Raw genomic sequence first — 27,394 nt, 5'->3', positions numbered from 1 at the left:
CGGTGTCGAGGTAAGGTCGATATTAGAGAGCTTGTCAATGTCAAAGTCCCAGTACATGTCACCTTTATGTCAACAGAGGTGACCACAGGGTGTCATCTATTGGTCATTAGCACGTAGATCACTAGGACTTAGGACGTTAATCTTCCATAATATTTTTATTTTATTTTATTCATTTGGAGATCCAACAGCTATGACACTAACATAGAAATTGTAGTAGATACAGGAAGCCAATTATAGGAACTCACATTTTAAATTAGAAATAAAACCGCACATTATTTAATTCATAAATTTATTCTTGTCGTTGTAATTGTGGCGTTGCCTTACATTGTCATACAAATTGTTCATATCAAAATTATGCTAGTGAACGTTGCGAACATACAAAATACTAGTTCATAAATTACACGACGTACGAATTCAGCCCTTTATAAGAGCATTTTGTTCTTAAATCACAAATTATAAAATTCTAGCACAGTAAATCTTATGTATCAATTAAATAGTTTTTTTAATGGTAATAACATATATAACAAACTTAAAACAAACATAACTTCATAGAACATAAAACAAATTAGCATCACTTTATAAAATAATCACAAAATAATCTTAGTCTTAATCTAGATTCGTAACATAATACTTGTCAATTTAATATTTTTGGTCAGTTTTAGTTGATTTGTAGTCTAACTTAAACCTAACAAGATTGTATTCATTCAGTGTTTTGGGAACATAACATTACCAACATTATCGTACCGATGGTCAACGGTTTAAATATTTATGAAATTGGCTATTGTAATTGTATAACAATGGCATGTTTTGCTAGCTGTCACGGAACCTTCCTGGGAAACATAATACACCTTACAAAAGACATGAATATCACATACAATTACGGAAGATTTATTAAAAAAGAGAGTATATTATCATTCATCATCGTTCAAACATGTCATACATTTTCAAAGCAAAGTCGCACATATGTTTGGCATTATCGCCTCATTCATTCCGTAACATACTCGTTGAGCTTAAAGCAACATACCTAATTACCATACAATCGCGCAATCATCACATGTTCACACAACGCAACTTCTTCTCGGGAATTCTCGAAGCAAACTGGTAGCTGGGGATAACCGCCGTCGCTTCTTTCTCTTCCGATACCTCCACATTTTCCACATCCTGGTCTCCTCCCATCAAGGTTCTTAAGCAAATCCTCATATCGGCAGCAAACTTTCTGACGAGCCTCTCTAATGAGAACAGATGGTCGTCTAAAGCTTCAGGTATCTCTTCCCTCATGAAGTCAGCTAGCCTCAAAAGGTATTCGGTGTTGGAGCCGGAAGATCCGGAACATTCGAGAATTTGTTTCGCGATGTCTGGTAAAGGAGCAGCGCCAAGCCAGTGGCGGTTTTCCGGGACTGCGATATATAGAACTGCGTCTTTTTTCTCGCTTGTGGAGTTTGAGGGAAAGAAAGACGGGCGAGCGTGGAAGTTGACGGTGTACGTCCGGTAGCCTCCGAGCTGGCACTCCCTTGTGCTGAGGTAGGGCAGGGCAGCCTTGTTATCGGCGGCAACTAGGAATGCTTTGCCCCAGGTGATACCCTGGAATCAAAGAAAAGATCATGTTAGTTCGTAAATAACACATTCGTATATACAATTTACGAGAGAGACTTTACTACTTTTGTAAGAAATTCAATTAAATACCTAATGGCATTGATTCTTATAAGTACTTAGTTTTTACGATATAGGTACTTAAGCAGTTACAATGCAATTACGATACGTAGAAACATTTTCTAGATATGGCATTCAGGTCGGTGTAACTGAATAGAAGTTGATTAACCATGACAAATGGCTGTTTACGTAATTTGATCGAAACTGAATTTGTTTGTAAACATTGCTTCGCTTTTTGCTTTATGGTTTCTAACTTCCTCAGTGTGAGGAAAAATACTGCCCGGTTTGAAAATACTGTTTATACTGTCTGTGTCTGTACTGGCTATACTGTGCTGTGTATCTAGCACCAATGATGGGAGAATGGCGACTTAGATTAAAAAATTAGATGAAGGCAAATGTTTGATAGAAAACCACTGTACGAGTATTTTCAAGGAAGGCTCAAAATACGTTTTACACACGACTCTGTTGTAAAAAGTATTTTGAGCATGTTAGTTGGCGGGACGATATTTTTATTATTTGAGGCATTATCGATGAAAAGGGACCTTATTGTCGATGGCGCTTACGCCGCACATCGTGGCGCAGCATTGTATTTATATCGGAGCATCGTTAATAATGACGTTATGGATAACGTCACATTTTTGTATCTAAAAATTTGCTTTGCTGTAGGAACATCTAAATTGGGAAACTTTATTGAAACCCTGCGCGCAATGGCAGACTTAACCTAATTCTTTACCAGCATATATGCGAATGACTACGGAAATAAAATGACAATTTATATCATGAAAAATGTGACTGACCTTAATTCAGGCCTCGCACTGCGCGCGTGCGCATGATAATAATATTCGCGAAATGGTACCAACTGTACAAACGCTGGTGTTTATTCAAATGTAAATAAGTCACTGCACAGACAATAATTTAGTTAGGTATGAAGTAATACACGAAGCATTCAAAAGTTGAATATAAAGAGAGCTTAAACTCGTATATTGACTTTATACTTGTCAATAAGTACCTAGTTGAATAAAAAAAAAAATCAAAAACATTCAAATAGATATCAGTGTTTACAATTTTTTGGATGACGACAGTGTGTACGTACATTACAAGAAAACAAGGTGACTTAATTGTAGATAAAGATATGTTAAGTTCAAGGAACCATACAATTTGGTATAGGTAATTATTAGTAAGATCGGAATCCTGTTCCTAGGTTCAGAGATATATAATAAATCTAATTTTGTCAATTTGATCCAATTATAATTATAGTTGTAAAGATAATATTATTTGGGCTTAAAAGTCAAATATTATACACCAATCTAACATGTATGTTACTATACCAGTGTCACAAAGACTGTCTAGTCGTAGCTTTACTTATTTAACGATATTCGACTCGAATACTTGAACATTAAATAGCACTTACAGATATCAAGGATTTTGCAACTTAGTTGCAAGTATCAGATTAATCTGCCACGTGGTCTATAATAGTAGTAGCTAAATAAGTTAGTCACGTTACAAACAAATAAGTATCACGTGTGGAAGTATCAACCAATGCATAATGATGCAAAATGCATGCGCAGGAGAAATCATGGGTCAGCGATCGTGTCACTCACCTCTTGACAATGTCCGTGAATTAGTGAAGTAGGTACCTATTTTATAATAATCTTTTAATCGTCCTTTATAATCGTAATATATAGATACATTATTGCTATATCTTTTCTTTGTAGGGTATCTCTACTCTATACCATGATAACAAGGTAAGTAATAAAGGTATTTGCCACAAAGTCATATAGTCTGTGAATTAAATTGTACTTATTTAAGCTTTTTTTAATAAATAGTCTACTGACGCCCGATATAAAAAACAACTTGAAAGATGATGAATAAACGAGATTTGTGCATAATACCTATATTATTGTGCTAAAAGATCTAGAAGAATTCTCTCTTAGTAACAAAATATCGACATGCGTATGAGTCTGCTGTGAGTAGATTCGATATGTCGTGACCAAAGGTCAGGAGCCAGAACCTTTTGTTCTGATAACAGTGATAAGGCGGAGGACGTACTGGTATTACCAGATTTGCCGCCTGCAATTATGGAGAGGAAAATGCAACGATAATGTTACAGCGAAACAGGAAAGGAGAGATAGTTTTTTTTTCATTAATCAGAATTGGTACAGTACGGACTTTAATTGTAGAGCCATTTAGGGTTCACTTTACATTGGATATTAAATTCCATACCGTGAGTAATAACAACCAAATTAGCTTGAACCCTAATAATGTCGGTGACCGTACGTCTAGAATAGGGGGTCAGGTATTGCAATTTTACCTCAACACAACGAAGGCTCGGCAAATGTTAAGTAAAAACAAATGGAAATAGCTTGTTATTAAACACTTTTAAAACATAATCTGCCATGGAATAATCTCCAAGGGATTAATCACATGTTAGTTGTCGATCTGTTGACATTGTTCAGCTTATTAAGATAAGATTATGTATAATATTTCCATTAATTAATGCCACGTGAATGTCACAAGTGGCGAATTAGCGATATCAGATAAACACAGACAGTGTTAGGAAAATCACAAAACCGCATCTATGATACACAAGATTGGTACAGATCAAAATAATAATATGTAGGTAAGAAGAGACTTACTAAGGACAGTAAGGACAAAAGCACCGCAGGAAATTGTCATGTGCCATTTATGTATAGTTGGGTTTTGAAAGACAGTATCACCCCCGATACGATAGATACCGATAATGTCTAAAATAGACCTTTGTTACAATTTGTATCATGTTGATAGACAGACATTCAAGATGGCGCGACAGATTGTCTGATAGCAAAACCGACAATACCGTATAGCTATAAGATTCTCGACATCAAGAGATAGGTTCTTGATGTCAAGATCTACCCAGCTAGCCTGGTACCTTAACGTACTAAATAAATAAGATTGCTCATGAAAGTACTTAAAAAGAATCCAGAATAACATCTTGGTAAATAACATTGATTACTTTATTCTGATTAAGTCTTAATAAAATAAAGTATTACGTAACTTGACAGTACCGAGAACAATGACAATATCGTTACAGTACAATCGAAGAATACCTACTTAATTACGTAATTAATTAATATTTCATTCAAATACCCAGAGGAAGTTATTATCTCAGAACAGAACAATCAATAAGTAATGGTGTTAACAATATCTACTGTGCCATCTGTACCCCCATTGTTTTATAACAATAACATAGGTGACCCAGGGATCACATAATAGTTCATTACATTAATTACGTTTTGTTTAATAATTTGGTAGGTATGTTTCATACTCGTATCTTATTCATGCCATAATACTGATATCATTCAGGCATAAGGAGGGCATGATTTCATTATTTTAAATGTACAAGATTGATACTTATAAACAAAGTTACACATGTTGTTTTTATTTTTTTTAAAGGTGTAGGAAAGAATAGTAGGAATGTATCATACCTATAAAGAAAATCATTTTTATTTAAACATAGATTGACACTTTATTATAACACAGAACAGTGTTTATAAAACAACATAGAGAGTATTTCAAGTAGGTAACATAAACGAATTCAAGGAAGTCATAACAAATAACAAATCGATTGACGTAAGAAATATTCTAAAGAATTGATACGCAGTCACTCACTCAGGTTATCGGTTGTTAGCAGCTGGATGGAACTGGATCAATATAAAATCATACAGTCCATAACCTCACAATGAAGATAATTGAGAAATTACTAGTTTCTGCAAAAATGTATCATTGGCACGTCTTAGTTATACGTCTGGTTGTACTTACAAACGAGGGTAAAATTAGATACTAAAACAAAGAGTAAGGCTTCCGATAAGATTTTGGACTCATCAATGTAACATATCAAAGACAGCTTATCAGCCCACATAACTGTCCTCGTAAAACGATTGAATCGTTACGATTCTGGGGAGTCGTCGGTTTCGCTAATCTGTAGGTCAAAGAACTGAGGGCATACCGCGAAAATCGAAATTTCTTTATTTACCTCTCTGTGGCACGAATATGGAAGAGCGAAACAGAGGCAATCGACGAAATTACGATTTTCGCTTTTCGCGGTAGGTCCTCTGACCGCTAGACACCTAGGTATGTTACCAAATCACGTGGCACGCAGTGAGACAGGGTGGCGAGTTGAACGAATTGAAAATTGCCGGATGCAATTCGAGCGCCAATAACTAGATTCCTTTAGGTATGCGGAACACGATTCATCTTTAGACCTGACTCGTTATGTGACAAGCCTAGAGTACAAATAGAACGAAGTCCCCGCGGGAATTAAATCATGATTAATTTTCTGGTTATGAAAGGAGAAAATTATAAGTTTCAAATGGCACATTTGCCAAAATGATGTAGTGATGATATTACTAGTAGTTCGCCCCGAACTGAGAACTCGCGGTTCGCTATAAACTAAATAGTGTAGATTTCATTTTCGACACGATTGAATAAAAAATGTTAAATTCAAGATGGCTGATATCGCGTACCCACCACAATTGACCAGACAACGATCCACCTACCCTACCAATGTATCTAAACTATGGCCACTCATATTTTCTTGCAAAGGAGTTGACCAGAATAGCAAGACCCCTCACAAATAGCTTTTGGGCCTTCTAGGCTCTTCTAGCTCCAAAACCCCGTGATCGAGCCTGCTCATAATTTAATGACTAAAATATAATGCCCTCAACTACATGTTTACGTAATATAATTTAAATTAGAATACATTTACTTAAGTTATTGCGTATATCAAACTATCCTCTGATAAATCAGCTTAAAAACATCGAAATGCCGGGACGTGCCCCTAGCCAGCCTAATGTTTCAAGTCGAATGTAAGAACTTCACTTCGCTTCGCTCGCTCGTTCGATTAGAGGCTCGTCCATGCGTATGCCCTTTCATGTAAGTACAGGGGAATAAGAAACTCAGTCTTTAGATGATGTTATTTTCGTGGCATGGATCGTATTTACATGTTTAAATTAATAAATATACTAATATTTGATAAAAGTATTTTGTTTTTTTCCCAAAGTTGGCTAATAAATAAATATACATAAATTAATTAATTTATCTGGTACGCTCGTATAACCCATGGGAGCCCGTGGCTGAAAGATTAATCAATACAAATTGATTGAACTATTTAGTATTGCCAAATTGCAAATCAAACCTTGCTTAAACTTTCGCCTTTTTTGGCACCACTTTATAGAAAAGGATCGGTACTTTATCTCGTCTATAACGCGAATATTGAATATTATAATGTATACATACACCAGCAGTGTTAAAGTGTCTATAGGATTACTATCTATTCGTATGGGGTATTTGTTTACTGTAAACAAGAGTTTATAAATACAAAACCAACACGTGTTACCGATGCGTCACATTCAGAAAGCGCAGTTCTATGTAAATCCGATTACTATTGGCACATGCTTTAAATGCCCGTCACACGCAATAGGATCGATGGTATGAAACGGTATCGTATTGAATGTATGCACGAGTAACGTTGAAGGACATTAGCTGATATTCAGTGTAATAAATTAAATAACACATTTCGTTTTGTTAGCTTCACTGTCGCAAAGAATAACTTATCAAAAGACGAATGTTTCCTTTCAAGGTAAGATAACTTAATTTAGCGCATTTGTGAGTTTAACTTTGCATAATAAGGATAAATTGTGTTTAACTAAACCGAAATTATATTTATGTATTAACACATACAAATTATCTGAAGAAAGAAGACTAATTATGATTATGATTAATGTCTTCGCTTATTCAGTATTATGATTATGATTAAATTGTTAACATCCACCGATCCATTTAGTTAGAGGAAAGGGTATGTATTCTCAAAATGGATTGGCGGCCAGAAAAAAAAAGGGAACTGGAACGGACCGATGACAATTGCAATGTTGCGTAATTAAGTTTCTACGATGTGGAATAATAAAACCGCAAGAACATTAATATCGCTTGTGTTAATACAGATCGAATGATAAATTCTAAAAGGTTAAGAAGGAGTTTTCAATAAACAGGAGATGGATTTTGCAGGAAAAAAACTGCCAAAAAGCCCGGTTGAAGCTAGAAAAAAACGGAATTCGTTTTATTGTGGAATCGGATAGTCTTAAGGCTTTTAAAATTTGTGAATTTCGACCCTCTGAGGTGTCTCTATGGCTCTATAAAGGGGTCGCGAGTGTGTGTCCTTCCTTCCCTCAGTATCCAGTAATCCTCAGTAAAAACCAATAGGTATTTATGAGGAACGTATAGCTATTATTATGGAATGGAACCATCTAATATATCTGACGAAAATGAAATACCCCAATTCATTGTATACTTACTGCCCCCTTTGGATTAATCACAAGCACATATTAAAATCACTAGCGCAGCGCTAGTGATTTCTAGCGCTATATTCGTCATAACTCCGCTATATTGTTAACGAGGTCATTAGAGATAAAATGAACAACACCATGAAATCGCATTATTATGACAAAAATACCTAACCTTTTATCGTCTAGACTGGTTTATCTTATAGCTGTGACAATTTTCCCATCATATCATTGTGGTGATAAAAATAGACAGACATTTAATAATCTATCATGTATTTATTTATCATATGCGACATTTTTTTTTGTATGGAAAAGCAATCGTCAATATTACAATTGTCAGCCTCCGTCTCTTCAGTCAGTGGGAGTTGGTCTATGTTGTATGTTGGTTAGTTGGTGGTGGTGGTTGGTTGGTACACGGTTAAATACGTGCCATAAATAAATAAAAATTGATATATAAAGGTTCCTTTCTTTTTATTGTTTTTATAAAATTTATAAGTCATCAGTTGATTTCCTCTCAATTTGAAAAGACTATAACTAATAGGACTAAAGTTAATGACAATTGGGTCACAGAATTAGATCTTAATATTCTTAAACGAAGCGGCAAGCGTCAAAGACAAGTCGGCAAGTAGGCAAGTCTCTCAATCATTAGTAAATCACCCATCAATGATGAATGACCTCTAAAATATTGCAGGTAGCGGATAGGCGAATTAAGGACGTAATCATTGAAATAGAAGATTGTGAAAGTTAAGAAAGCACCAGCCTACTTTAAATAAATGTACAGACAGTCACAGAGCATGCCGAGGTAAAACATGAAAGCAATTATGAAATTGTATTTATAATTTATTTATAAACCAGTCGGTACGTTGTTACTGAAAACAATGATAATGACGCAATAATAAACTAAAGATTATCACGGCTACCTAATGATAAGGAACACATAAAATATACTTGGTCAAGCAGATCTTGTCAGTAGAAAAAGGCGGCAAATTTGAAAAATGTAGGCGCGAAGGGATATCGTCCCATAGAAAATTTGAATTTCGCGCCTTGTTTTACTGACAAGATTTGCTTGACCAACTATAAGCATGAAATTTTTAAAATAGGTAAGTGTTACAATAATAATTGAGAACGAAAAACTTTACCTATTCATAACTGACTAATAAAAAAATTCAAGTGCGTGTCAAACGTATAGTCTGACAAAAAAGAGTAGAAATTAAAAAGTGGCAATACTGTACTGGAGTGTCGTCCCGTTTTCTTAGATTGATTTGAAAGGGACGACACTACAGTATTGCCACTTTTTAATTTCTACTCTTTTTTGTCAGACTATAATACTTAAGGAAGATTCTGTTCCTTCATACAAAACTGCAACTGCTTAAAACACATTCGCGGACACGAAAGCTATATGAATGCTGTTATGTAATTTGGCCCCCGACAACAAGTTATCTTTTCAAGTAAAGCGGGTTTTAGGCAAAACGGGTTACATAATTTTTATCCGATAAAGGCATGATAAAACACTAACATTATCTAGCTTTAATAATAAGAATAATATGAGCACGCGCTATATTAATTTAATGGTAATACAACATACACTCATGGAAAAATTTAGAGGAACGCAAAAATAGTTGCCTATTAATTTTGAAATTACTTTAGTTGCTCTAGTATTCTTTTTTTGCGTTCTTATAGTATACCGGGTGTGGCCTGTAACATGAGCAAAAAATTAAACTGTAGGCTGTACTCCTCATACTGACCAACATTTGTTCAGCGACTTTTAAAAATAACTTGTGGTTTGATTTTTAATACACTTTAAAGTTTATTCTAAGACGCAATGTATTGCGAATTTTGTTACGTTTAAGGCGTGACAAGGAACGTCAATCACAATGATATGGCGTGGCGATGGCGTCCATTGAAAATAATATTTATTTTGTATGAAAAATAGGGAGTGTAGATACTTCATAATTTTTAAAAGTTGTTGAACAAAAGTGTCACGGTTTGAGGAGTACAATCTATGTTTTAATTCTTTGCTCGTGTTACAGGCCACACCCGGTATATCTAGCAAACAAACATCTAGTTCTGATTTATTTTATATGATATGTGAGTAATGTGAGTGGTATGTCAACTGTCTAATAGGTAGGTAACATAATAAGAAATTCTTACCTACTTTTGTAGACAGTGTAATCTAAACTGCAAATATTGGCTATCCAAATATGTATTCGTTTTTAGGTTTCTGTAATTAGTTTTCAGTCTGTTGTCGAGCTGTATTTCACGAACTATAATAGGTGAAACTCGAAATATGTATATCTGTTCCCCTATACCTAACAAGTATGTAATAATAAAAATTAAGTCATTAAAAATAACAAGAGCCATCATATCACACATGAAACGACTTTTTCGTCATATGTTTTTGAACAATTGAGAAATAGTTATTTGTACAACAAGAGATCAAAGTTTGATATTTCTTCGAGTGCTTATTTTGAGTCCCGTGCAAGCGAAAGATTCTATAATAAATCTAATTTAAAATCTTGAACGTAGTAAGGGATTCAAAAGCGCACGAGATGTAAATAACTTTGATCTCGTGTAGTACACAAAATTTTTCACCCTAAGCAGTGAGAACATACCTAGAAGGACAGAGATAATAGAACCCAAGTATGTATATCGAACTTGTATTAGACCCCGCATGTTGAAATGACATTTGACTATAAAGGTCACTTGAATGTCATTTTGTCTCACTCAGTGAGCAAAATGCGATTTTGCTCACTGTTTTTAAGAAGCAAAGTACCCTTGTTTGAGCTGCTGAGGTGAAAAAATATGTGTAAACGATCTTATCACCATATCATTGGGGTCGTAAATACAATTTTTTGCTTATTGGTCTCAGCGATATCTTAACACGTTCGCGGACGGTAAGCGCCGTCACGTGTCATAGGCCAAAGGAAACAAAAAACTACGCGAATGCGTAACTTAAAGTTGGCTGTCAAATGTTTACTCAGGCAGGAGCATGTAAATACTCCATATTACTTATGTTTATGTAATAGTTAATTAATTTTTCACCACACCAGCTCGGAAAGGCTTACTTTGCACTTCAAAAACTGATAGCAAAGTTGCATTTTATTCACATGTGAGGCAAAGTAATCAAATGCAAATTTTGACTTGTTTTCTTATGTTCGCTGGTAGAATTGACTTTTAAATGATGATTTTGGATGATAAATATTTAATAATATTCATTTGGATTTGATTTGGTCTGATTTTGTTTGATATTTTACATTTAATATTTGCTTCGGGTTGGTGTGGTGACTGGTGAAAAATTTTGTGTTTCACTCGGGGGCAAATTTTGTTTAACCCTCGTGCTTTGAAACCCTCGCAACGCGCAAGATTCCATTTTTCTAACCACTCGCTACGCTCGTGGTTCAAATTTTGGAATTTTTCGCTTGCTCGGGTATCAATATTAGCACGAGCGGTTAAACAACAACTTTGCCCCCTTGTAAAACAAATAACTATTGTTTTTATTAAGTAAATTGGTTGTATGCTAGGTTTAATTAACTTTACGTTATGCAAATCTGAGCCCGATTGACACTTCAGTACCCATACTAAGAGTCACTCACAGTGTCAAAACTGACATATACTTACTCTAACACTCTAACGTCTACGTAATTTACTTTCTATATATCTCGCTCGCGCTAATATGTCAGTACGAGCGAGATCCATAGAAAGTAAATTACGTTCACGCTAGCGTTTATGTCAGTGCCAAACTGATGGTACTGATACTGATACTACTGATGGTAGCCGTAGTACAGTTATTAACTTATTATTAACCTAGTGTGAAATTAAAATATCCTATAGAATAGATATTCAATCGGGAAGCGTCCAGCTGCTTTCAATCTTGCAGTGATTTATGCAGCTATAGACCTGACCCAGAAATGCTAAAAATATCGACACGCTGAGTGCGGACGAGGATTATTTTGGATATAAATATACTCACTTCCTGGTCCTCTATTAGCGTAGCAACGCGACCGGGCTGCAACAAAAAAAAAAAACAATTAATTATTAGGTGGGTTAAATAACATGTATGAAAAAATGTGCTTTGGTATTAATTTGAAATCGTTTTCATTCAAAATATTTTCAAGGCGGAGTTTATTCAATTATATATCACAGTTAAAAGACAATTTTTATTCAGTTGGAACTTGGAAGTGGAGTACCGTAAATATACTGTCATATGGAAATACTCTACACCAGGGCTTCCCAAAATGAGCTAGTATAGGTACGCGAATCCCCAGGGGTTCGCAAGTGATTATTGAGGGTTCGCACCAAGACACGGCGTACGAAAGGTAATGTAAAGGTAAGTACCTAAATGATTATTGTGCATAATTTTTTACATTACTCATCGCAGATTATTTACAAGACAAATTACATTATTGAAAATAGCAACCGTCAATTACAAACAAGTTTGAAGAATGTTGAAACATTAATTAAACAATTTAAAAACATATCACTAATAAAATTAAACTCGACATTTATAAGTTTATAATTTAACTAAACGCGTCTTTAACAAGAATTTGAAGAACTCGGACCTATTTTAGTCCAGTCCATTTGACGCACACATACACACCTGCCAAATGTTTACAGAAATACGCGTGTTGTTAAAAAATATAACTGCGTTTAACGAGGGCGCCACCGTCTATACATTACTGAAGATAACTGCTGTTTTTTATTAGTTCACGGTATTTCCGTTGTCAGTTTTTAATATGGTTCAGCGGTATCATGAGGTAGTAGCGTGATCTACGGCCAATATTCGCGATTCCATAAATAAATTGTTACGTCCATTCCACTGTGAACATACTAAATGGCGATTGTAAAGTTTTTCCAAACATACCGTTTCAAAAATAATGTAATCATTCATTTACCGCAAGATTATGGCTCAATGAACCCAAATAATCGAGGCGGATTGCCGAATTAATCGCATACTGCGGTGTTGCTGAAAACACAAGTAACGGTGTCTTTTGTGTGTAATTATATATTGCAAGGTAAGTCAAAATCACACACTTCTCGGTTTCCTATTCAACTGAAATTTATACCATGTCCTGTCCGATTTCCAAGATCAAGTTCGCCATACATTTACTATGGCGTACTTGATCTTAGACAAACGGACAGACTATACCTGCCCTGTTTATTAAAAGCTTGTAACTTGTAATACAAGTGGAAGTCCCTTTCTAACAAAAGCTGTCAAAAAGGGACTTCCACTTGTATTACAAGTTACAAGCTTTTGATAAATAAAATAGGGCAATGGTCTACATAATCTACGTTACTTGGGTACCGTTATGATAGGTACCTGCTTGGTACCATCCAGCTGATCTGATGATTGTGTCAAAAATGTTTTCTTTTGACAAAATCTTGTTGCCCTTTTACGATAATTTCCAGAAATACTGGTAAAATTTACAGCGAATATATAAGTGTGATCTGTGGTAATCCAATTCCTAACAAAAAGCCATGTTGATGCGCCGAATTTTGTCCAAATTCTCCTTTCTTATCACAATTCTTCTCAATTTTTCTTTCTTACATTATACCTACTAACTTTCGTATTTATAATACTTGTATGTATAATACGTGGTAAAAACGATGCTTCAACACCTGGCGTACCACCTACATGCTACATGTAATGGTAATGTTATCTTGAACTCGTATAATAAAATAAAACTAAAACCAGTTATCAACGCCAAATACTTAAATGAGAACTACGAATTTAAATTAGTTTATTGTTTAAATTAGGTCAACCTGTGCGTACTTAATGATTCATTGCCGCCACCTGTTTTGGATAGACAATATACCTAGATTGTGGCACGAGTTTGGATTGTTCTTATTATGACTACAAAAAGTTCGTCGTTACATTAGAAGATACCGAAGCATGAGACAATTTCTTAACTATAATACAGATAAATTAAATGTCACTTTGTATAAAAATACCTTATTTAATACCAAATGTTTAGTGCATTTGTCAAACATTTATACACTACTATAATTAAGTAGTATAAAATATTCAGACTAAAATTCCAATAGGTACCTATTTTAAATCACAAAATTTTAAGCAGCCGTACGCTAATAATTGTGGAAATTTCCCAGTGTGCGTAAGAATTGGGAATTGAGCATTTATACAATAACAAACTAAAATTGCAATATTGGAGGCCATGATTCTTGGAAAAAAGCTTGCCGTCTGTGAAATCCGGTTTCGGAACTACTGACGTGTCTTTGGTTTCGACATGCATTCGGAATAGCGCAGTAAGTGAGCTTTTGAAATTGGCAACAGCAGAGCAGACAATTTATCCGGAGTCTAAGTGGTCGATTAGGCTGGTTGAACTTGGACACCCCCCATACAACCATTTCCAGTCGCCGTTACGACGCGGTGTTGACACATCTTGTGTCGACACCGTCTGTTTCGGTCACAATTCCAGTCGCAGAGTCGTCGCCGTGTCGACACAGTTACCAGAAATGGGGAAGGGTCGACACATGACACAAAGTGACATAAAGTGTGGTCGCCGTGTGCACACATTGTTTCGGGTTTGCGACTACTTTATGCCAAAATCATTCGTTCATTCGTTCATTTTGTTCCTGTCAAATGGAAACTGTCAGATGGAAAAATACTTAAATAAAAATAAGTGACATTAATACGCCATCTCTAAAACGGATTACAAGACGTAATTATATATTGTTTGCATTTATATTACAATATGACTTAAATTATTATGGGGAATTAAACTGCTCGAGTGATTTGATAAACTAAGTGTAATATAATCAACGCGCCACCACATTGTTTTAGTTTAGCCGGAAATGAAATTGTTTACTTCTCAGTGCCTGTGTTCATAACTATATTATTTGAAGCATTTTTAGTACTTCGATGCGTATACTATACTTAAATAACAGAAATAACGCTTTACATACTACGAAACTTGTTAATTATGATGTATAAATATGGTTTAAGGCTGAGAAATATTGCAGTCACAAAGTAGTTGCAATGTTTCGACTTTGTGTCGACTCTGTGTTGACACATGACACGCGCTGTCAAAAGTAATAACAAAGTTACTGGTATGTTACTGGATTTGCAAAATGGCTCCTTGTGTTGATTTGTTTTCAGATATTCTCAAAGTGTAAAAATGCCGTGGTCAGAGATGGGCATTAATCGATTAACTGTTTATTCGACTAATTAATGGAATAAAAAAAGTTAATTCTCAAATTTTAATCGCGATTAGTTTAGTCGACCTAACATAGATTGAAATTGAATTAATCTGAATATTAATCGAATAAATTATCGATTAAATCTCGATTGAAAGTTGACAGGGGGCCATTTTTGTACGTAAAAATAATAGAAATGTCTTGCATGCAGATGGTAGCAAAACACTTTGTCATAAAAGTCGAGATGGGTGTCGATATATAGGTTTTAGGGAGTGCCGATTTCGAAAATAATGACCATTTTGGAATCCGAAATGGCGGCCATGCACTGTGTCATAAAAGTCGTCATGGATGTCGTTTTATACGTTTTAGGGGGCCCCAATTTTGAAAATGATGACCATTTTGGAATCCAAAATGGCGGCCATGCACTATGCCATAAAAGTCGTCATGGGTGTCGTTTTATAGGTTTTAGGGGGCGCAGATTTCGAAAATGATAACCATTTTGGATTCCAAGATGGCGGCCATGCACTATGTCATAAAAGTCGTCATGGATGTCGTTTTATAGGTTTTAGGGGGCCCCGCTTTCGAAAATGATGACCATTTTGGAATCCAAAATGGCGGCCATGCACTATGTCATAAAAGTCGTCATGGGTGTCGTTTTATAGGTTTTGGGGGGCGCAGATTTCGAAAATGATAACATTTTCAATTTAAAAATGGCGGCAATGCACTATGTCATAAAAGTCGTCATGGATATCGTTTTATAGGTTTTAGGGGGCGCAGATTTCGAAAATGATGACTATTTTGGATTTCACTTTTATGACAAAATACGTAGCCGCCATCTTGGATTATAAAATGATCATCGTTTTCGAATTCTGCACTCCCTAAAACCTATAAATCGACATCCGTGACGACGCAAGTTATCTTTATTTTCAGATCTAACAAATTGCTACAGAATACAAAGGACAAAAAAAAGCGAGGAGGTAATGAAACAAGCAAAAATACAGATGATTCCTCGACGCAATTGGGTGATTCTTAAATTGTGTCCAGATTTTTTTTGTCATAAAAGTTTATATTTTTCACATATTACTCTCACAAGTTCCGTGACATTTCGACCTTGTAATTTTTTAAGTAAATGTTTTTGTTTATCTATGAGGATCTCACTAGAATAGTATAATCAAGGTATGTTTATATTTGATGAATGAAATAGTAACGCAAAAAAAAAATATATTTGTGTCTTATATTCCTGCCGAAGACTTTTATTTTACCTTTTCCTTCTACACAAGTTTGGCCAAGTAATAAGAATTTAGGGCTCTTAATTTTATTTTGACTTCTACAACAGTAAAGCTACGAGGCCATGTTTGGTATCGTTTTCGTATAAATTCGCAGTATTTTGTCACCATTCCATGTCACCAATTGACACCATTCCGAAGTAAAAACATATAAACTTATTAAAATACTTTCTTTTAAACTCCTCTTCACGCTTAAACTGCTGAACAGTTTTAATTTAAATTTGGTACACATATATTTTGAGTCCCGAGACAGGATATAATAAGTTATCTCAAAAATCATCCTTTAAAGGTGTGAAATGAGGTGTAGGGGGGAATTCAGAATTGACTTCTTGAAGTTAATAAACTGTTTAAGTTTAGGTTTGAAGTCATGTTTTTTCATCATTTTTAACTAAATCAAAGATGTAGACCATCCCAAATTTCATATAAATCGGTTCAGCGGTTATTGATTTCCCGTACAAATTTCCACGCCACTTTTCACACCTTCAAAAGATGATTTTGGTTATAAGATCTATCCTATGTCCTGTTCCGGGACGCAAACTATTTCTATACCAAATTTCAACGAAATCGGTTCAGCGGTTAAGCGTCAAGAAGATTTTCAAAAAAACCGGCCAAGTGCGAGTCGGACTCGCGTATTAAGGGTTCCGTACATTAAGTCCGACTCGCGCTTGACTGCACATTTCTAATAGGTTTTCCTGTCATCTATAGGTAAAGAACTATTTTGAGTATTCAGACGGACATACATACAGACGCACGAGTGATCCTATAAGGGTTCCGTTTTTTCCTTTTGAGGTACGGAACCCTAAAAAGATTTATTTTTATTTTGTGGAATGGTGTCAATGTGATATCTTAAATGGATTCAGCACCCCAGATTTATACGAAAACGATACCAAACACGGCCTAGCACCTTCACTGATATAGATATATCAAGATAAAATTGAGAGCCCTAAATAAACTTTCAAGAGCGGATATCTCAAAAACTATTCAACATATCGAAAAAATTAACTGAATAAACTTGTAACAAATTAAATTAACTTTCATTTTGTATAAGTGGCCATGTCGCTGAGATGCATAGTTTCCGAGATATAATCGAAAAACGGGAAAATGGGACCTTCAAAGCCCCCTCTCTCCCCCCCGCTCAAGGGCTACGGCCGGGGACTTTTGATATGTTCACCTCCTAACTTGTCAAACCGAGTTACGGAGTCAAAAATTGTGTTCCGAGCATTTCCCTCTACAACTTTTGGAGCATTCGTTGCCTGACCTAAGTAGCTTATTGAATTTCTTTAAAAACTTTTCTGTAAAAGGTTGACGGGTGTTGGGTGTTTATATGGTTTCGGTCGATTATTATCATTTGCATTGCCCATGATGACTTACTAGAATTACGAGCACACGAGACACTAATTGTAGTTTGACAAACCTTGGTTTTCAAGAGGTATTTTATATTGACATTTGCTGTCACAAATTTGCTGTCAGATTTAGTCGCAAACCGCACGCAAAGTGCACACAAATGTGTCGACACCTTGTTACGAAAAAGTGTAGACACGGCGACGACACTTTGTTTCGAAACAATTCTAGACACATTGTGTGGACTCTGTTACGACACATCTGACATTTAGTTACCACTTTGTGATTCTGCGACTGGAATGGTTATATGGGCCTGGTTTCATATTAAAATTAAACTAACAAAGTATGTTTTGGCATAGGTACATAACTATGGGAAGAGGGGTTTGGAGAGGGACTGCCAAAATACGCAATCAATCTATGAGAGCTCGCCAAAAATACCCACAATACCCACAATAACCGGCAATATCCTCAAGCTTATGACAAAGGCGTAACAGGTGTTGAGAGTGAAACACTAAGGACGCAAGCCTGACCTAATTTTAATGATAATTTTAAGTTAAGGTCGCGGGTTTTGTGGCGGCGGCCGTAACACGTATTTGTCCTCAAGTGTGTAAAAATATAATGCATCGCATTCGTCCCGTAAGAAAGTGCAAGTCTTGAACTGGTGCCAACAGCATTATGCCAATAACATTATGAATGAAACAAAGCTCTACAGTCATACAGAAGTAGGTATCTAGGCTTAAGGGCTTATGATTCTAAGTAATCCTCAGGAAGTATGATACATATATAATAAAATTAATAAATTAATAATCGGTTCATTAGGCTTATACGAAGTAAAGAATCAATCAATTGAACAGTAAAATCTGTCCGTGTACCTATAACGTTTTTCCGCAAGTGACGAAAAATTCCTAAAATAAAAATGTAGGGCGAGTAAAATTTAAGTACAGGCCAATTTAATGATAGGCACATCAGATACACGACAGGATTATAAATAAGACATACGACAAAATCTAATCGCTTTTTCTCAAGATTCTTTATATTTTGTAATATTATTTTAGGCATAGGCAGTGCCAATCGGTTGTGGTAGTAATTTTTAACGAATTAGATGCAGTTCAACTGCTTGGTTTTAAGCAATGTTCTTTTGCCACAAGTCAAGTTACCCAACGTCGCAAAAACATTGCAAACCACAACATTCAGAAAACAAATTTCAATAAACAATTAGCGATTAACAAACCAAAGTAACCTTACTAGTTTTCAGGTGTTTTTCTTACCTCCTAATAGTATTGAAAGTGTTATTTTTTAACGCTAAGCTACTCAATATGTTCCTACATTACATATTGACACTTGGTTTTACATCATTCATAAAAAACATGTAATGAAATCGTGTTTAGGCTTACTTTTCCGTGGAAATGATACATAATGAGTAATAATGACATTAATGACTTTAAGAGCTGATGTAGCTCGACCAGAGCATACATAAGTATATTCTTGGTATAGGTACTTACAATTTAAGTAGCTACACTACTTTCCAGTGGCAAGGAGTACCTATTATATCGACCATCGGTGTGCCTCACAATTTCCATATAAACATCGAGCAAACTAAAGTTTCATGTAATTTTATGTTGATTACAATTATTATACCTACCTATTCGTAGGTAGTTATATTCTTGCGTATTTCTCCACTACCATGGTCTAATAAAACATGGTCTTCTATTCCCAGAGTGACACAGCCGTACGTCACAATAACATGGCCGCTATATATAGCGCTATCGCATATTATCATATAGCGCTGTCGCATGATGACGTAGGCTTGTGTCAGTTAGGTGACCTAGAAAAGACGGGAATAGAGTACCAGGCGGAGTATATTATTATACCATGTGCACTACCTGCTCTTATTATTGGTTATTGGTACATCATTGATCATGTATCGACGGACTGCCTGCTTGCGAGATATCGCTAGTCCGAACTTCCAAATAAGGGCATCACTAAATGGTAACACACGATCACGTAAATTTTGGATAGAAAATTTAAGAAATGTAGCTGAAGCGTACGTAACTTACGTACCTACCCCACCTGAATAAAAATATAAGTATAACTATGGTATAGCCTATTGGGTTCGCCGAAGCGTGTGATTTCATCTAGGTACCCTCCTATATTTATACTTCCGCGAATATTTTCGCACGGCGGGCCCGAAGCGACCAATTTTCCATTACACGCTCAGTTGATCCAATTCCAGTAAGTGCTTTGTTAACGGATTACTTGTTTAACACCGTTAGCTGCTATATAGCTTTCTATATAGTCTCAACGTAACAATCAACCTACTTGCGAGTTTCTGTTATTGAGCGATCTAAGGGCTTTATTTTCACACCTGGTTGTGGTTCCATATGGGTGCATCGTTGTTTTTATTTTAATTATGTAATAATTTTAATCCTCTTTGTCTGTGCTGTTTATGCATTATTGTTGTTTGTTTATGTTTATGCCTCGGCCGAAGCGGCGCGCGCGAGGCGCGTCTACACTGGCCGTTTTGTATGCGAGGAAATTGCCTCGCGCGTATGCTCGCTCTGTGTGGACCCGGCTATTTACATAATACATGTATACCAACATCTTGTTTTCATTAAAGTGATTTAATGGCAATTTTATTGTGACTTATTTTGCGAGGTCAGTTGTAGCACTTGAAACCTACACGTATGTTTTGAGCAAATATTATGTTTTAAGTTTGTTTTGATTACCTCCTACTGGTATAGTGTTCAATTAAACTAAAATGATGGTAAGACAAAACATATTTAGTATTGTTACAAAAGACATTTTTACACAACAGTATACGAATTACGAAATTGCATCAATGGCTGTCTAAAAATAATCTAAAGATAAATTTAACGAAGACCAAAATTGTTCAGTTTAAAACACATAAGTCTAATCATGCTCCACTCACCACTGAATTTATTCAAGAAAAGATAGAAGAAGTCGATAGCACGTTTCTCGGAATACGGCTAGAAAACGTCTTAGCTTATAAATCACACGTAAAATACGTCTGTGACAAGCTACACCGGTTCGTTTATGCATTAAGGCGCTTAAAACAGTTTGTTTTACGTAAAGCAGCTATCACCGCATATTATGGTTACGTCTACTCGAGCCTTACCTGTGGATTAATAATCTGGGGTAACTCGACCGAAGTCTATGATGCTTTTAAAGCTCAAAAAAAGATGCATCCGTGCCATTTGTGGCGATGGACACAGAGAAAGCTGTAGGCAGCATTTTAAAACATTACGCATTCTGCCCCTAGCTTGCATATACATTAGGGAAATCTGTATTGTCGTTAAGCAAAATATTCAACTATTTAAATTAAAATCTCAAGTCTCAAATCGTTCTTACAGATATAACTATAAACTTGCAGCACCATTTTAGCGCCTAGTATGTAGCCAAAAACATGTATATTACATGTGCATCAGAATTTATAACAAACTGCCATCAGAATTCAAAGAAGACTGCCTCAATATATTTAAGAAAAAAAGTGACAAAATGGCTTCAACAAAATTGTTTCTACACCCTAAATGAATATTTTAATTATAATGCCATTTAATTATTTAATGAATATTTCTATTACTTATAAATATTTATATGTGAATTAAAATTTGACATTCTAATAAATGACTTATGTACCTAATGTTACTTTATTTTGCAATACTTATACATATTTTATTTTTTCTTGTTTCTGGAATTCTGATAATTGACATATTTGTATCTCCTTACTTAAAATATTTGTAATTTAGTTAAGTTTAGTTTAAGCAAACCTTCTTTGCATGCTTTGTTAAGCAGAATGTATTGGACATTTTTATATTGTCAAGAACTTGTTTTGTGTACTACATTCTTACAAATACTCTTATTCTTATTCTTATACATGATTTAATGATACCTAACTCACATTTTAACTTGTTATAATAGAAGGTTTATAACTAAAAGGACATTTTCACCACAATCAATGGGTGACTAGTATTGTAGTGACAGAATAAGGAGCAGCTTGAAAAATATTTTTTATTCAGGTGTTACTATGAAAAAAATATAAAATAACTTAAAAAAGAATATGATTATGTGGTAATGAAATATACCCCTGCCTAGAGCACCTATGTAGAAAGCACAGGTAGCTTTACCAATAAAGATGTCTTGGTTTATAAATATCCCAAAAAAAATGCATAATAAAACCTACCAATCTAGTTGGTAATGAAAATTTTTAAAAATTAAGAAATTTCTGGATATATAAACCTATTTTTTTAAAAGCACTGCCTTTTCTTCTTTAGGTAGGAAAACACAAATTCCAAACCACAAATCCTTGTATGTACAGTCGGCATCCAAAGTAACGGATCAGACTATGCATCAAAAATATCTACTATTTTCTAATAGCCTTACAAAAATATATGAGCCCCTGTATGTAGAACAATTAAATGTAACAGATACTTTAGAACAACAATATGTCTATCTCTATTTGGAAAAGAATTCCAGGATGGCAGATACTTTTGGAGCGTTGTTTTATCCGCTACCAATGATACTGACTGTACACAATGGTAGCAAAATTTATGGATTTTACTGGAAACACAATTTAGAAATCTTTTCAGTGGATTTATTTATTTCTAATTACATTAAACTGGATAAGTAAACAAACATGTTATCAATATTGGTGACCCATTGATCTCTTGTCTACACCATAGCACTTAAATCAATTGGTAATACACACATAATGATAATAACATACACTTAACATTGAACTATGGCAATTTGTTTTATTGTGAGCAGTACATTTATATAGTTTAGTTTTCTTTATTAAAGATTATCTCAACCTGGTGCTCTAATTATGTATATATTAAAAAACTAGCTAAGCAACATGAGCGACTTTATTGTTAGGAGAGTAAGAATGGGTGTAGATCACTTACATAGGTATTTCTGCTAAGCTCAAAATCTTAAACATAATAATCATATATTATACTGTAATTCCAAATTATGTTCCTTGATGGCACACATTGTCACACAAAAAAAAATTGTAATAAAATTAGCACAATTAGAGACGTAAAGAGATTTTTTTACGAATAAAAGGTGCGTGACAACGATCGCTCTTTTCCGGATCGTTAATTGAAATTAACAAATAGAATGTTCATACAATACATACATACCTTAAGGTCTGTCCCGCGATGCGTGGTGTTCCCTTGCCAAAACCTTCTGGAAAATCCCTTCACGTAACCAGTAATACTCTGCTTATATTCAAATCCTGGATTCCAGCACAACGACCCATAGCCAAAAACCCAAAAGGGTTCCTTTCGTGGCTTTATTACCTCCAAACACTGTGGCTGATCCAGTAGATTCCTGGAAATACTTTCGCATTTGCTCGTACTAGCTCCATTGCTGTTCTCCATCGTTAACTATTCCCTTATTCCGAAAGTATACTAGCGCAAAAACAACTTGCGAAATTCGCGACTACGTGTGACTTCAAATTAAGTGGAGAAAGTATAATATTGTAAGCTGTGTTTGAAGGGATTTATCACAGATATAAATGTCACGTTTTTATTCTACTTGTGTCTCATCGTTGGTAATTTGGGTACGTTGTTACAATAATAATAAACTAGCACTAGGAGTATAAATTTGATCTAAGCCTTCCCATAGCGACGTTCAATTACAAACTGACATTAGGATTAGGTTTTTTATGGAACACGAATAAAGAGCAGAGTTTTCAGTCATGGCAACATTACGTTACGTTTCAGTTTACGCTGATGTAACAATAGAATGGAATAATTATTTGTTTTCAGCGATTATTCTGTTATTTCTTGAACAAACTATTCTGATTACTAGACTAGTAGGAATTAAAAGGTAAAATTATATTTGATAAAAACAAAAATCGTATAATTCATGCGATTTCATTAAATTTTTCAAGGTGTTATTGTTCCACGTTCCGTTATTTCTTTTTGAGTATTTTGTGGCTTGCAACACGGAAATTTATTTTAGACCAATAAACGATCTCTGCCAAAATGAATAATTTTCATTGGTTTATGAGTTGTCTGATGCAATTTTCGAAATGTTTTCATTTACATGGAGTTCAATCGATAAATAAATATATTTAATTGTATTTTGTAACAATTAGGTAACGCAGGTGCAGCAGTGTATATTGCTCAATTTTAGCAATACTGGACGACTTTATTACAGAATATCTGCTTTATGTAGGTATGTTATACCATAATTTATTATATTATTATCAGTTTATCACATTAGTTAACATTAAGTTAATTTGATACAAAAATTATTAACTTAGTAGTGTAACTCTTAGTTTTAATTCTCTTTGTAGATATATGCCAAAATGTTAGTCAAGTCAGCGCGCCATCGCCATATCAAAAGAGGAATCACTACAAATTATAATGAAAAAACAAAGTCGCCGCGTCTGTCTGTATGTATGTATGTATGTTCGGGATAAACTCAAAAACTCCTGAACGGATTTTCATGCGGTTTTCACCTATCAATAGAGTGATTCTTGAGGAAGATTTAAGTGTATAATTTGCTAACCCGTGCGAAGCCGGGGCAGGTCGCGAGATGGTCGCGAGTAATATTTAGTACGGCCGACTAAGCTACGAGCAAGACGACCGGGTTGGGGAGTTATATTTTCGCCTTAGTAAAATTTATAGATCTGTAGAAAGACGTAAATATACAATCATACTGAAATATTTGTTTAAATCCTTAAAGCTTATTTAGTTTGCTAGAAAAAGCTCTCGGCGTATTTTTGTTGAAGCTGGCGGTTTATATTGCTGTGATCCTGTTTTGCCGTTCCCAGGATGACATGCCTGCCTACTTTTTGCATACGTATAGGTAGGTACCTACTGTGCCGACATCGCTACACCCCACCTATTAGCTAGTTTGTTAGTGCGCGACACCTTGCACTTTGTGACTATGCGCTGAAACTTGGCACAGTTGATTCTTAGCTGGTCATGAGCAGATACAGACCGGGAGACCTCGAGAGCCACGTCTCATTTAGTGGGTGGGGGGGGGGGAGGGGGGGAAGTTCGACGCCGCCGCGATTCACTTGGAGCAACATTGATCCTAGCGAAAAAGTTTGAATGACCTTTTTTGTAGGAAATTTTATGTAAATTATTCATGTACTTACTAAAAAATTTTTTGCTATTGGCCATCGTTTACGAGTTATTTACGAATGATTAAAAAAGGGGACCTAAGTATTTATTTTCTCCCTTCAATATTTTTTTTAATATTGATGGTAGCGAAAAACAGTAGTACTTATTTTATAAGAAATCTGAAACAGATTATTTACGTAAAAGATAATTTTTTGCTGTGGGCTACCGTTTACGAGTTATTTACGAAAACCAAGAAAAATAAACGATTGTAGAACAAATTATAAGTAACTTTCCCACATTCATAATATTTTGTATTGAGATCACTCTGACCCACGCTTAATATTATTTTTTATCTCCCATTTATCAACAGTTTTGTATTTTAAACAATATATTTTCTTAAACGTAATAAGTGTAGCTTTACGACTGTATTTTTTGTTTTCAGATTCCTGCTACACTTTAAAAAAAATTGGTAATTATGAATAAATCAAAAATTAGATTTTTAGTCTTTTCTACTTTATGCTTTTTTTTTGTTAGAAAGTGCATTGTTTTTGTTCCAAAACTAGATTCCTCATCCTTAATTTATCCGAAAATGATATATTACATGCCCTAATAGGTGTAGTTTTAGAGAAATGTTGCTCCAAGTGAAGCGCGGCAGCATCGAACTTTCCCCCTCCCCCCCCCCCCCCACTAAATGAGAGGTGGCTCTCGACGGCTCCCGGTCTGTATCTGCTCAAGACCAGCTAACAATCAACTGTGCCAAGTTTCAGCGCATAGTCTCAAAGTGCAAGGTCCCCATACAACGGTGTGCAGTAACAAACCAGCTATATATTGACTCCTTCTAAGGCCAGTCAGCAGAGTATTTTGCTGAATGTTGCAGTGTCGTGCTTTTCGGAACAGTTGGGATTGGGAACAGTTTAATTCTTTGCCCACTCACGGGGCGGTGGATTGGGTAGGTAGGTAATATACGGCGCGCACAGGGTGGTACGAGTATTTCGACTTTCAGCTGAAGACAATGAAGCTTGTCATTGTCACTAAGATTGTTTACCTCTTCAATTGTTTATGAAGTTATAATATGACACCAAAACATTCTTGGAAGCGGGCACTTGGTCATCGCTTGCAGGAAAGGTGCGAGGGTTATTTACATGCATTGGATTCGTAGGTAGGTACCTACTTATAAAGCCTGTAATACCTACGTATCGTATTATAGACTCGATTGGTTATCTATCTGATACCTTTAAACGAGCAATTCGTGTTTATTTATACATATATATATTTCGAGGATCTCCGAAACGGCTCTAACGATTATATGAAATTTGCTATATGGAGGTTTTCGAGGGCGATAAATCGATCTAGCTAGGTCTTATGTCTGGGAAAACGCGCTTTTTTGAGTTTTTATATTTTTCCGAGCAAAACTCGGTCTCTCAGATATTTTCAGATTAAGCACACTTTTAGTCAATCAAAAATAAAACTTCGTCAATTCACAGTAATGGTCCATATATTTCATATAGAATAAAATCACAATGCAATAAGGTATAATTATTTTACACATTAATATAACAGACATTTTGGAGTATTAACGGTGAATATTTCAATAACTTATTTATGTAATACCAGTTGCATGTGCATTTATAAATGCAACTCGCCTACCGCCTACTGCATAATTTTGATCATATTGATGCTGAATCTGAATCTATTGATTACTAAACGACATAGAAAAAATATGTAGATCCGACTTTTGAAATAGATATTTTTAGTGAGATGAAATGAATTAAAATGCTTCTTTATTTTAACTGTAGCAAATAATAACTATTCATTTAGCTCAAAATAAACAATACATGCAGCATAACATGGATGAACTCAGCTAAAGTAGCCAAACATATTACAATACAACTTTGTTACCATAGGAATAAGGATGGTTTGCGATATGTTTGGCCTCTTTGGCTATCACATCTATTTCAAGTTCAAGTTCTTTATTTGCTGATATTTGATGCTGACTGTACAAATGTACATAGGCGATCACATATATAATGTAATTTTGAACTTGGTACGTTATTTTGATCATAAGTTATAATAATTTACATTGTATAAGTATAGTTTTAATAGGTTTATTTAATTTCATATCTGAAAACTACTGGTCGTTTTTCCAATATTGTCAAATACTTTCCAGATTTTGAAATACAATAATCATTATGTGACAATATTTTGCAATATCTGGCAACATTCCTCGCAAACTTACTGTGTTTTGGCAGGTAACTAATTTATAGTAATGTGAAGGCCAATTCTCACAGTCCTACTAACACAACTTCAAAGTTTCCGTATACTGAAATACATGTAGTAAGAATGTGACTAGACCCCCTTTAAAATTGAGATTACAACGTTACCTAGGTACTTAAAGATCCATGATTCTATGTAAATATATATTTACAAATATTTTAATCTAAATATCTATGTTTATATTATTTATTCTATGTATCTTCATAATATGACTTTTTGGTTTGAATTTATTTTCTGAAGGAAAGTAAAGAAAAATATCGTGTGTTTCATAATAATA

General features: G+C 34.9%; 1 protein-coding gene across 1 annotated transcript; it reads right to left on the bottom strand.

Moving 5' to 3' along the window:
• Positions 1-266: 266 nt before the first annotated feature.
• On the bottom strand, positions 267-23,423 carry LOC134795999 (putative glutathione-specific gamma-glutamylcyclotransferase 2). The gene is made up of 3 exons (XM_063767903.1): positions 22,906-23,423; positions 11,938-11,973; positions 267-1,581 (listed from the first exon to the last, which is right to left on the bottom strand). The coding sequence occupies exons 1-3, from the start codon at positions 23,143-23,145 to the stop codon at positions 1,051-1,053; spliced, it is 807 nt and encodes a 268-aa protein (XP_063623973.1). The 5' UTR covers positions 23,146-23,423; the 3' UTR covers positions 267-1,050.
• Positions 23,424-27,394: the final 3,971 nt, after the last annotated feature.

This window comes from Cydia splendana, chromosome 1, assembly GCF_910591565.1.
Source record: "Cydia splendana chromosome 1, ilCydSple1.2, whole genome shotgun sequence".
NCBI lineage: Eukaryota > Metazoa > Arthropoda > Insecta > Lepidoptera > Tortricidae > Cydia > Cydia splendana.
This window is presented reverse-complemented; position numbering and strand designations above follow the sequence as displayed.